Source organism: Cyrtonyx montezumae, unplaced genomic scaffold, assembly GCF_038088225.1.
Source record: "Cyrtonyx montezumae isolate F1298 unplaced genomic scaffold, pur_monq_1.0 scaffold_16, whole genome shotgun sequence".
Classification (NCBI taxonomy): Eukaryota; Metazoa; Chordata; class Aves; order Galliformes; family Odontophoridae; genus Cyrtonyx; species Cyrtonyx montezumae.
In genome coordinates, this window is record NW_027071892.1 from 8,415,277 (window position 1) to 8,428,523 (window position 13,247).

Below are 13,247 nucleotides of genomic sequence, written 5' to 3' on the forward strand. Positions count from 1 at the left end.
AGATCTGTGGCTTTATTTGGCCACTGACTTGTGGCAGCCATAGGAAAAAAAGATTGCTTCCACAGCTCCTTTGCAAGTCACTGATCTTATGCTGTGAAGCTTCAACTTTTTTTCATGTTTCAGCCTATCAGACACCAGTATTTGACAGTTTCTTTGTCCTTTGACATATCAGAAACCATACTGTGAAGAAAATTCTTCCTGGCAGGTCACATATTAATGTTTGTGACTCGTTTGCTGCTCTTTTAGATAACTATACTGTTAAGAAATGTACAATCTGATCTCTCATCTCTCTTTTCTGAAATGAGCATGCAGATAACTCTAAACGAAAATGTCTGATGGAGATAGCTTCTGACAGTCATCACTGCAAACACAAATGAACCAGAGGTGACACTGTGAACCAGAGATATACTGGGTGCACAACCAGCAGACCTCTACTCATGGCTGCACGCTAGGCACCATGGAATAGCTCACCATGCGAGTCCCCCTTGGCTTTACTAGCTGTAAAACATATTTACTCAGGATCCTTCTTATCTCTTTTCTTTTGGTGATAACAGCAGCACTGGCTCAGTGCTTTGGTCTGTAAAATAAGGATGGCATTCAGTTCTTTCCTATTCGTATGATTTTCAAGTCAACTTTTACTAATTATTTGTATAGTCAGTATTTTCATATCTGTAGGGTTGTTTTTATTTTTGGACTTAAGGCTATTTCCAAAACTCTTAAACACTAACTTCTGGAAAACAGTTTTTGAATTAATTTATTTACTTCTGAATAATCACAGTGTTAGATCTTTTACTTTATTCATCTTAACATGTAACAAAGAAAAACCCACAAAGTAAAACATATCCTTTAATCACAGAATATTTTTAGTTCCTTAGTGACATACAAGCATTATCTAAATACCTTTTAACATTGTTTCCTCTGCCAAAACTCAACAAAAAGATCAGAAATGGGAAAAGACTGGTGCCTTTATTCTGGTGTGGATGATAGATATAGCATGCACTCAGTACTCCCAGGAAACGAAAGGTCCATGTTGTGTCTCCTTACTAAATGAAAGTTCTCTGTCTTCCACTGGCAGGATGCATATCACACGTTTGTGGAAAAACTGGACTTAGAGCAGTTCAGAAATTCTGGGATAAGCTGTGAAAAAACACAGCTTGAACCTAATACAAGTCTCAACCTGAACGAAAAATAATAAAGTAAAAAAGGTGAAAAGACAGAAAATTGGGTTTTTATATACCATTTTTCTAGAAATAAAATGTAGATATTCATTCATTAACTAAAAATGAGACTTTGATTGTTCCAAAGACTTTCTTTCCTTTTTTTTTTTCTAACTACAATTAACATTTTCTGTGATACTTTTCCTCTCTACATTTCTCCTTTTATTGCTGTTGTGGTTTTTTTTTGTTTGTTTGCTTTGTTTTTAAGTAGCTGCATCAAAGCAGAAGCTGACAAAATTATTAAGTTTTTCACCTGATGATGCAATATCATTTCAGCCCTTTAACCATGAGCCTGTCATCATCTCCATGCTCAGTTCTTGTAGTCTTCCTGTCCTTGCCAGATAGACAAAGGCAGCACCTTCCTTGGCTTTTCATTTTTGTCATTTCCCACTACATTTGATCTCTCTATTTGCTTTTGCTTCTCTATCTTCTTCAGTTTTATGTTCTCCCTTCCATAGCCTGACCTACTGCTCCTTATGTTTGTATCTGAATATAATCATTTTTGTGACACTTTTGCTAGTATTACCAGTTTAGATTGCCTTTAAAGCAAAAAAGACTTCATGAAACTGGTTCAATTTCTGTGCAGACACATTCAGACACAAAGGGCTGTCCAGATAAGAGAAATTTTACATACAACTGATTTGACAATTTTAGGAAGCATTCTTCTCATTCAGAAGATTTGAAATTTGGGAACACTTCATCAAGCCAGACCAAAAATCTTACCCTAAAAAAGGTATCTAATTACAAGATGGTAATTGTCTGTGCAGTCACCATTTGTGAAGACAGTACTGGGAGATGAGAGGGCAACACCAAATCTTTGTGGGCAGCATCCCTCAGGGAAGGTCATTCTGATCATTCTGACATTTGACCAGACCATTGCCATCAGAGAGCTTCAGCAGTTCAGCAGGAATCAAACCTTCAGTGGCATCACTATCACACAAGGTACAATAGTCACTACTGCTGAATGACACACTTGCCATCTCCAAAGATTCCTGAAGCATGAGGCAGCCATTCTTTCCAGACTGTAAGTGAGAGGGATAACTCATTCCCATGCTGGAACTCTCAAGGTTGGCTTTAATTTTTTCAGAGATTTTCAGGCCAATGGTATCATCAGCATGGTTTTGTTTTACCAATACTGCTGTCCTGACTTCCATCTCTTCGCCTCTTACACACCTGCTGGGGACATACTGCTGTCTTGGAGCAGAAGCAAAGGCAAATATTTCTTCTACAGCAACCAAATTTGTGCTTTCCGTAGGCTTCAAGGAAATCTGGGAAACCAGCTCTTGGATGTTTAGCTCAGAAACTTCATCTGCAGTCACTTTGTTTGAGTTGCTTGCCTCTTCCCTTCTGAGTTGGCTACAAGTCTCATTAGGTCCAACCCAGTCCTAGTGAAAGGATCAGTAAGTTTAGGACAACTTGCTCAGAGGAGGAATTTTCAAACTAACTGTTCTGTCTGTATGGTTGGGCACAAGAATCCAGAGGTTTAGTGGAAATCTAATAGACAAAATATAAGTTAGAGGGTAGCGATAGCATTTAATTTTCCCAAGGTAGGATATTACAGTAAATTCTCAAGATCTCACCTGGCACTGCTCAGAAAATAGAGTGATTAATCCTAGAAAAAAAAAAAATCAAACCTCCCCTTAACTGAAGAATGTAAGAAATAAATGAAACATCTTACCTTAAAATTCCCATTGTGCAAATTATAGAGTGGCTGAAAGAAAGCAGCTGGTGTAGGAATGTTAAGGCAAGAGAGGACTTCTGCCCTAAGGTGAGAAAACAACACTTTAAAATCAAATTGTTCTGCGTTGCCTTGACAGTATAGCACACTGATGAGCTGAAAACCCAATATTTCTGCTAGGTAGAAGCTCATTTTATGTGGTTCTTGACATCTTGTGGGTATGCAATTGTTTTGCCTCTTGCATGTATATTTAATTTTTCTAGCCCAGTCCTTTCAAAGGTATCTGAGGAATGCTATATGTTGCAAAATCAGTATTAGTTTATTACTGAATATATGCACTGAGGTGTTTATGTATTTGTTTAGCATTGTTTGATCTAAGCTACCTCTTCAAGCAGTATTTTAGTGAGCTAGTTTCACTACATTTAGATGAAGTTCTTTCATATATCATCATCCATTTATTAAAGTTTATCTTGTATAAATATTTTATTGTACAGACATCAAGTATTCTGTTTCTCTGAGAACAACATGCATAGGGAGCATAATAAATGTATGTTAAGGCAGAAAGAAAGAGGTAGAAGACTGGCTTTAGTGTTACTAGCACAAAAGAAGGAAGAGAATGGTTGAGCCAAGGTTTTATAGACATTACTTTCTTTACTTTGCCTATATTGATATTTTACACATTGAATACTGGTACGTATGTCAGAAACAGCTTAACCCTTATACCACTTTAACCATGCATCCCTTAGGGACTGCTACACACTTACACTTATAGTTTACCTGTGTGAAACAACTCAAAATATCAATGGGTTTAAATCTGTTTAAGAGACACTCAACCTTGACTTCTAGCTGAGGTTATATGCCAAGAAGGTGTTTTGGTCTCCTTAATGATTAAGTAGGGGGTCACTCATTATCATTAGCTAAGGATCACATCTTGTCCTAAGATTGTTAAGAGATCTCTTGAGCATGTTAGAATTTGATTGTGCAGAAGTAGTAGAAAGCAAAATAGATATAAGCACATTTAATTTACTCTTCAGGCTTTGAAGATCAAGGAGAACTTAATGAAGTATCATAATGTACCTGGAAAAAAGCTTACAGTTCCAAAACAAATAGAGTAGGGTGGCAAAACTCAGAGGAATGAACAAGAACTGCAATGTTCTGGTATTAAAGATCTTTGCAGACAGTTCTGGTGTACCTACAAAAAGAATCAACACACACACACGCACAAAAAGAAAAAGTCTGGAATTTCTGATAGATCCCCAAATAACCAATCAATACAAAAAAATAGGCAAAAAAAACCCAACAACCAGAACCACCACACAAACAATAACAAACCAGCAACAACAGCAGCCCATGGATTAAGGCAAAAACAACATTCTTTGTACCTTCTCTTTGAAAAACTGTTGTCTGGCTCCAGTCGCTCCACTGACTGTGGTATGATTCCTCAATTTCAGAAACTTTGCAGCGAACTCGTGCAACGTAAGAGATGCCACTGCGAAATTCAGTGCCTTCAATTTCTATTCGTGGTAGAGAACCAGGTGGTGTCTTGTTCAGTGCAGTCTGCAAGTTATTACAAAAATTTCTATTAACAAGGCAAAGGGAGGATATTTTAATAACTTCTTTTCCTCCCCAAACCCTCTGTTCTTGGATGCAAGAAGAAAGCCTCTATAATGACGTCAGAATGCAGGATTAAGCAGATTTATTGATCTTCACTGTTGATGTTTTACATAAAACCCTTCTATCTTCATGTGGCAAACCAGAAAGGCTATCTTAAAGCAAACAGCTGCCAGAAGACCCTGAGCTGAGTGGCAAGGTCATTGTACCATGAGGAGCAATGTTCTATCAGTGTGTTGCTCATCCAGTTACCTCCCATGACTTGCTGTGCTCCTTGTACTGCAACTGGTATTGGAGAATTTCATCAAGGTACGAAGGCATAGTCCACCATATCTGACACTTGCTGGCAGTAATGTTGCTCTGGATGTTCAAAGGTGGATCAAGTTTTACTGCGAATAGAGAGAGAAGTTTTCCATGACATTTGGGTCTGGAGCACCATAGAAGGAGATGCATGTTCCTAGGCTGACTAAAGTCTTGGAAGACCAAGGTGCTTCTAGCGATACTAAGTGCAGCTGAATTAGCTTTCAGAGTAGGTCAGAACAGGTAGGGAGCTGGCATAAAGTGATGATAATTCAGCTCCTGGGGATACTTCTGCAAGCAAAGAGACACTCAAGATGTCATACTCTTTGTAGCACTGGTACAGGCAGGCTCTGAGATTTCAAGTACTAGAGCATGTCTGAAGTACCACACCACGGGTTAGTTCCACAACTTCGATTCCTTGTGACTTCGTTTATTTGGAGCAAAACAGCAAACAACCACCAAAGAAACAACCCAATAATGCATTTTTCATACCACAAGAAACCAGAATGAAGACCAGAAAGACAACCTAAATGTTTTCAAGAGCAAACACTTTCTAAAGTCCAGGAAAAGTCAAACTGGAGAGACACCAGGACTGCTACCCTGCTGCTAAAGCCCAGATAGTGTACTCTGCATGGATATACAATCTGGCTTGTTTCCATTTTGAGACCCCCTTTTTTTCAGGAAGTAGATCAGATCCATCCCAAAGACTCTAGGCAGAACCTTGGCCCACAGCTGCCCTGGTTTGTACTTACTGTGCTGGCGGGGATTGTACTCTGAAAAGATAACGTATGTGTGATTGCTTCCATAGAAGTTGCCTTGGAGAGAGACTCTATAACCATCTATTTCCAAGATCTGTCTTGCAAAATGCATTGTGCAGTGGTACCGATCCTGCATGCTGTCTCTGGCAGTCAGCTGGCAGCTGGCATTTTGGCCCTTTGACCAGAGGCTAAAAAAATGAAAAGGCCGAAGATTTCTTTTGAGTCATACAATTAAGTGCTTTACAGCTTTAAAATGCAGAATTGTTAAGAGTTATGCTATTTTTGACTTAAGTTAGACATCAAATGTCAGAGTGGCTTACTCTCACATAACAGTTTATTAATTACTGGTAGTCGAAACAACTTTATTACACAATCTAAACAAATTAATCTCAAATTAGCATATCACAATGCCAATTATCCTATCACCTCAGAAATTATTCACCAGATTTCATTTCTTAGATGTAGAGTTATTCACATAATAAACCTGATTCTGAAGTTTGTAATTCATTAGACTTTGAACAACAAAAATTAATGTATTTAACTAATTTAGATCAGACAACAGTATATTGGTTCAACTTGGATCTTCCCTGAAGAGTGAGAGCCAAGGCTACAAAGGGAGGGCCTTCTGCACTGAAAGACCCTTGCTAACAGATAATACTGGACCAAAGAACCACCCTGAGTCTGCGGGAGACCACACAGTTATATATATACACACACAAGAGCTCTTCTGCACCTCCTGCATCCATGAGGCCATGAAAGACTGAGAAGATAGCAGCTGAGTGACTGAACTGGCAATGTCCAAAGCAAAGCCCCCAGCCATGACCTATCTCTACCTCTCTGCGCTGTCTTTCCCATGCTAGAGTCGGGAGAGCCACAGACAGCTCTCAGCATGCAGCTCTTACTTTGTGAAATGCAGGTGGAAAGGTCCATCACCCATGGGATCCTCTGGTGCCCACGTGCAGCTCACAGTAATCACATAATTATTCAGGCAGCTCAGGTTGCCAGGGAAATCTGCAGAAGAAGCCAACAGGAGCTGTATTCATGTTATCACCTAATGAGATCTAAAATGTACTACTTGCTAGCTCTCCCTTTAGTGATACTTTCCTCACAATACATTTCCTTTCTTGTACTAGGGACTTCATACTTCCACTTACTGGATACTCATTTCCCTGTATGAGACAAGCATAAGAACTTAGGGCAGGGATTGTGTGCAGTGGCTGTGCTTTCTGCTGCTCAGCTTGTCTGGTACGTATGTGGCTCCCCAGGTCTGGCACCACCAGCCAGCTGTACTGCTGCTCAGGAACTAGGAAAGGGCAATCATGAGATCTTATGTTCCACTCCTTAGGGTCTGTGTATAAAAATGAGAGCATGTATAAACACCTCCCACAGCGGACCTGTTCCAAATCTCCCCTTACCTCTCCCTCGTCCTTCACCAAGGAGCAGCACAGCAGTAATGCACAGGTGAAGGCCCATCTGCTGCACATTTCGCCCCATTCCAGACAGTATCTAAATCAGAACAATTGTTAGAAGCATTTTTTTTCCAGTAGTTGTACCAGTTGCTTCAGCTACATGCTGCTGCCAGGCCCAATACAAGCTAGCAAACATGTTCATGTTTCCTTGTGTGCTGTTTCTGATGAAAGCTGAAAATAGATGCTTACTGAAATATTAACTGATAGAATCATAGAATCATTATGGCTCCAAAAGGCCTCTAAGATCATCTAGTCCATCCATCCACCTGCCACCAATACTGCCCACTAAAGCACTGCATCTGCCCTTTCCTTAAACACCTGCAGGGCTGATAGCTCCACTCCCCTGGGCAGCCTGTGCCAGTTCCTGACTGCTCTTTCTGAACAGAGAAAGCATTGAAGCTCTTTTCTGAGAACCTCCTCAGTCTCCAGATACTGCAGCTCACAGATCTCCTGGAGCAGATATAATTTCTGCATCTTCAAGGCTTTAATTTTTTTTGACCTCTCATGATCAGTAGTTACCTGCTGAAAGTATCTCCACCATAACCACTATCTGCCTTTAATGACAGATCTTTCTTCACTTGAGAGTCATTGATTTTCTGCCATTTTATTGAGGGAGCTGTCCATTGAGTCACTTGACACTTGCCTTGAGCCAGTGTGAAATGGTTTGAGGCCAGTACAAAAGCTGGGATAGAAAAGGGTGATCTAGCATAACGATTTTTTTAAATAAATTATTCAATTTCATATCTGAAAGAAACCAAGACCTGTCACAATGTTCTCTCTCCACATTCAAACACATGCAGACACAGGAAGTCACCATTCCAGGCAGATAACCAAGCTGCCCACCTACAGCAAGAGAATCTTGTTATCAGCATTTCTTTTCTGCAATACAGAACTCTGAAAGAATAGCCATCATGTTCCTGATCAAACATTCATTTGGGATGTAGAAAACTTAGGACCTGGTTATTACCACAACGTACTGAAGGGGACTGTATGGGTATTTGAGATTTCCCTTCTGCAATATTGAACAGCCTCTCCACAAGTCTGTGTGGTGTGTGGGACGCTGTCTTTTTAACACTGCTTCCAACTTGCAGTTTTTGCCACTACCTTCATGCTGCAAGATGGGTCAGCACCTCTGCAAGAAGTGTGCAGCTCTAAGGAGCTCATGACTCGGCCTGGAACCCAGAAAACATGGAGTGAGTGCATAAACCGAGAGCACTTTGATTTTAGCCAAAAGCAGTTATTTGAATAATTCAAAAATAACAGGAGTTTGTGGTTTGCATGGCTTCCACAGTTCAGATACAGAACTGTGTTCCAGGCCCTAGGAAGCTGTGAGGAACATTGTCTTGAATGAGCATGGCAGGCTTATCGCAGCCTGAGGGCGAATGCCACCTCTATGAACTTTCAGAAGCAGCTGGAGGGAAGAGAGATACACAACAAGATAGAGGAAACTCTGAGTACAGCCCTGGCAAAAAGCCAAATGGGTATAAGCAGGGTATGGAACGAGTGTGGTTTCCAACCATCAAGGTGTCTGAAGCGGTCTTGAACAGGACTGAGAAAAAGTCTACACTTAGCAAAGACTGGGATGTTTCAATCAGCAGGATTGTTTTATTGAAGGTATTATATGATCTAATAACAGAAGCAGGAGCTGGACCCAGATTTCACACACCTAAGCAGCAGCACTTCTACAGCAAACTCATTCCTGCTTACAGCATACCTTTGCTGAATTAAATAGAGAAATAAGACTGTTTCAGAAACTGATCAAAGGAGAAGGAATCTTTTTTGCTTCCAATTCACCACGTCTTCATCTATGGGTTTTTGGTAGACATCCTGTTTTGCTACAGACCTTCTTCAAAGCGGGGGTTGCATAGAGGAAGTGTCACCGCTAGCTGAGTTTAGCTGAGGGAGGTGGGAGGCATGACATCTCTCCAGCTTATCATTCTGATCAGAGTTGTATATGATCCCTGTGATAAGTACAGTAAGGCTGACTAAATATGAAATAGATATGCGTAAGTACATGCACAATTATACATATTCTTATAAATACTTACACAGGCACATAAAGAAATTCAAGATTATTAAACCAGGTAATTATCTATTTCCAGGTAGATGTGGCTAATTCATTAACACTCCTTTCCCCTCCCTCTCAGCCTCTCAAAAAACCCCTCTGTTCAGTTCTTCAATACATGAAGTATACCAGACATCTACTGTCTCCTTCTCTCACCTGAAAATAAATACAGTATTGTTTAAATGCTGTATACTAACACAATTACGTGAGCCAACACAGACCTTGGATGCATATCAATTAAAAGAAGTGCTATTGCAACTACTTATAGCATTTGTAATGCTATTATTAGTTCTTCTCCTGGGATCCATACTTTGAATAGGATGTTACTGAAAAGATAAAAATAGTTCTGAGAAGAGCTATAAGAATGATTTAATATTTGATAGCTTTCATCTGAGATAAATAACTGAAAGATCAAGTCATCTCTTAGACTTAACCAGAGGAAAGGCTAAGAAGCAATTTTACACAAGCTAGAATTATCTGTACAGGAAGAGTATTTCAGATAGGAGAAAAGTCTCTTCTTAAAATCTACTAGAGAAAGATAGAGAGAATCCAGTAGTTACAAGCTGAAGATAGATATGGTCAGAAATGAAAGATAGAATTTAGACAGAGAAGAACTACATTTCTTACCAAAACCTCTTACCTAAGCATATGTTCCAACACTCGTAGTCTATAAGATTTGGTTGGGTATCTAAAAAATAAAATAAACTCCTTAGCTCATGATATTGCAGGAAGTAATTACAATAAGCTTTCCTCTTAGCACCTGCAATCCCTCTACCTTGCAAAGGTAAACCTGCTGTCCGTCCAATCAGCAGGTTCACAGACAGGTCATATCACTTCTCAGTAACTGCCAAGCACTTCCCTCTTGCATAGAAAGGAAATATTGGTACAAATTGTTGTGCTCGAGGAAATTACTGATTACAGAGACACCATGAGGCTGAGCCCTGTCTGCTGAACACTGCAATGAGCTTTGTCTTGCAAGAAACAGCTGTATGTCTTTCTAGAATCCTAGCTATATTTCCATGCCTTTTCTCATTTTTCAAATCCACTGTGCTTCCCACCTGCTTCAAATTACTCAGCTGTGGAAAATGAATTGCCACATTACCCAAAGGCTGATGACAGCCCTGCCTGCTCACAGATAAACTGTTTTGCCAAGTTCCAGAAGAAAATACCTGCTTCAGTAGTGTCTTCTTCTGTTGGTCAGTATAAAGATTTTTATAGGCCATATGGCAAAGTGGAATCACATGGCTAATTCAAACCTCAGCTCTCCTTGGCAGTAGACAGCCACAGAGTGGGGCAAAAATAAGTGCAAAAGCCAGTGACCACCATCTCAGAATGGTGACAGTTCTTTCCACAGCAGCAGGAGGAAAGCATGAAGCTAATAATCAGGCCAGGAAGCAAGCAGAAGCCTAATGAAGTGCCAACACTGGTGGCCTCAGGTTCCCAGTGATCTCAGCTAGCTACTATAGTATTTCCATCCTTTCTCTATGTTTTCTGGGGGGAGTTCTCCTGCCTACCGTCTGCTCAAGAAAATGAGGCTTTGAAGCTGTGCCTTTTCCATACCTTCCCGTAGATCTACATCCCAAAAACCGTTTCAGCCAGAATTTTTACAAAACACAGATTTCCCAAATGTTCATCAACAGAAATGTTGCTCAGCTATTATTGCTAAATCTGCTCACACTGACAGAAATCCATATCCAAAGTTTCGGCTCACTCTCACGTTTGAGGTCCAGAGCAACACAAAATAAAAATATATCTTTGCTTTTCAGAATTTATAGGATAGTAAAATAAATGTACTGATAGATAGGGGAATTAATAAAAGATGGTGGCAGAGTGTCAGGTTATGGGCAGCCTAGATATTCTCTGGTTTGAAGTAACTCAGCAAAGCAGAGCTGTCAAGGAAGACTCAAACAATGAGGCTGAAGTAGCTCAATAGAGAACTATAGGCAACAGCATGTAAGCAGTAGTGTGGCAGAAATTAATGTAGAGTTGATTTGATGATCTAGTTGGAGCTGGAAGCAAGTACTGTGGAGTTGACTTCTTGATACAGAAGTGTCAGATTACAAGAGGAAAAGGAGATGCTGTCAGGGACTGTGAAGGTGTGGACAAGAAGGTTATTTTTGACATGATGGAGACGGGGAAAAAAGTAATAGGGTAAAAGTGACAGACACATAAAAGTCCTTTAAGAAACCCTTTCAGAAAAAATAACCATACATTATCTACCTGCTCAATACCTAGATCTCTGAACACGTCCAACAGAAACATGTCAGACGTACATAGCACACTCACATGACCAGCCTGTAAGCATACAAACTGATAGAGAACAAGAAAGTAGAAGGATTTCCCTATCCAACCTCAAACAGCCTGTCTTTTGCTGCCTTGATCTTTGGAGAATCATCTTTCCATAATTGTGTCCTCACAAACAGTATGAACTGGTAGCTTTGACAGACTTGCACCCTGTCAGCTGTGGAAAGTTCCTACATAGGAGGGCTGCTGTAATAAAGTGATATTGATATATCAGTGTGTGTATATATATACACACATATATAAACATACAACACCTCAATATTTGCATATCTGTATACATACAAACATATATTCTTTTCATGAATGCATATATCTTTGCCTGCATAGTCCCAAACAGTGAGGGGAAGGCTATTCTGAATGAATTCTTTTACATTCAACCTTTTCACAGTGTCTAAACTTTTTTTTTTTTTTTAATCAAGATGATGCCTCTTTTCAGCACAATCTAAATCTGAATCAATGTGATAGAGTGTGGTTTTGTCCTCAGCAGTCAAAGCAGAACAAAAGTGCTAAGACCCTTCTAGGCTCATAGTACAAGAAACAGTATACAATTACACACTTACACAAATAAGTTACTTTTTATATCTTATATTTTATCTTAGATGTAGCCTATCATTACCTGGTGGCATGCCTAAAACAGAAGCATGTTAAACCATCTTACCAGCTCAAAGGAAACTTCACTATTCACTCTGCTTCTGTCCCTCAATAGTGCAGGGTGTGTGGTCTGATGATCAGGGAGTAGCAGCCGTGGTATAATGAAGTAGAGCTTACTGTGCCTGATTCTAAAGATATTCTCAAGAACCAATGAAAAACTACTTAGATTATCAGATTGAGTTGAACTAGCTGCATCTGCAATTACTCATTAGTGATGGATAATCTGAGGAATTTCTGTTAAGATGTTAACATTTAAAAGGCCAAATGATTTCTTGAATGTGAAAGTATCTTCTTGGAACACTTCTATAAAAAGTACCAACAAGAGAGCTCTCTGTAGGTGACCTAAATCCAGTTCCTTGCCCTTTCTGAATGTGAGATGAGACTGCATCCATTGGCCTCAGTGCAGCTGTGCTACCAGTACTGCCCAGCATCTGTAGGGTGAATAACCCAAAAGAATAGCATTCAGAGAAAACAGTAAGGAAGATGGTATATTTTGATAGGCTTATCTGACTGGTAAATAGACAACCAGTAAATAAAGAGAGGCTCACCTTTTACAGATGGTTGAGATTCACTGATAACTCCACAGGGGAGGGATTTCCAACAAGAGATCCTTCCCCACTGATTCTGATACCCACTGATACCCACTGAGGTGATCTATCAGTGGCTCAGGCCGTGATTCAACAGTTCCCATACAGCATCACAGGCAGCCAAACTCCCACAGCACTCCTGAGCTGCCCTGCCCTCTGCTTCTTCCCTGGTTTTATCCTGCACTGAGCTCAAAGGGGCAATACTGGAAACAGCAGAGACAAATGAGCATTGCAGTACTTCCCTGCCCATAACCCTGAACACACAGGGAACAGACATTTCTAATACTCAGCTGAAACTTTGCAGTGTTACAGTCAAGATCTACCAAGCCAGTCATGTATGTGGGTCTGGTGCTAAAGAAGGGGAAGTGCCAAAGATGGATTGAGTAGCAGTGTCTCATTGTGAGCTTTATGGACTAAGAGACAGGGACACATAACCCTGCATCTTCCAGCCTGCTGGTTTAGGACAGGGTAAGGATACTGCAGCCATCTGTGACCCACAGCTTTGACGTTTTGCCTTCAGAGCATGCAGAGAAGTTAGTGCAAGAGTTCAGCTCACTCGCTCCTCTGCTGCCCCACGGAGGACGTGCAGGGTACTTGCTGCACAGCC

At 40.3% G+C, this 13,247-nt stretch overlaps 1 protein-coding gene across 1 annotated transcript; it reads right to left on the bottom strand.

Annotated features, from left to right (window-relative positions):
• Window positions 1–2,021: 2,021 nt before the first annotated feature.
• Window positions 2,022–7,058, bottom strand: LOC136046449 (interleukin-9 receptor-like). Its single transcript, XM_065733033.1, has 8 exons — window positions 6,980–7,058; window positions 6,467–6,575; window positions 5,559–5,752; window positions 4,759–4,895; window positions 4,278–4,452; window positions 3,973–4,087; window positions 2,896–2,980; window positions 2,022–2,602 (listed from the first exon to the last, which is right to left on the bottom strand). The coding sequence occupies exons 1-8, from the start codon at window positions 7,056–7,058 to the stop codon at window positions 2,051–2,053; spliced, it is 1,446 nt and encodes a 481-aa protein (XP_065589105.1). The 3' UTR covers window positions 2,022–2,050.
• Between the last annotated feature and the right edge of the window lie 6,189 nt (window positions 7,059–13,247).

Excerpts from the sequence above, each read along its gene's own strand:
- LOC136046449 (XM_065733033.1), bottom strand. The coding sequence starts at position 7,058 with ATGGGGCGAAATGTGCAGCAGATGGGCCTTCACCTGTGCATTACTGCT. Across the intron at positions 5,753-6,466 it reads TTCCACCTGCATTTCACAAA|CCTCTGGTCAAAGGGCCAAA; the intron begins GTAAGAGCTGCA and ends TCATTTTTTTAG. Across the intron at positions 2,981-3,972 it reads AACTGTAAGCTTTTTTCCAG|GGCAGAAGTCCTCTCTTGCC; the intron begins GTACATTATGAT and ends TTCTCACCTTAG.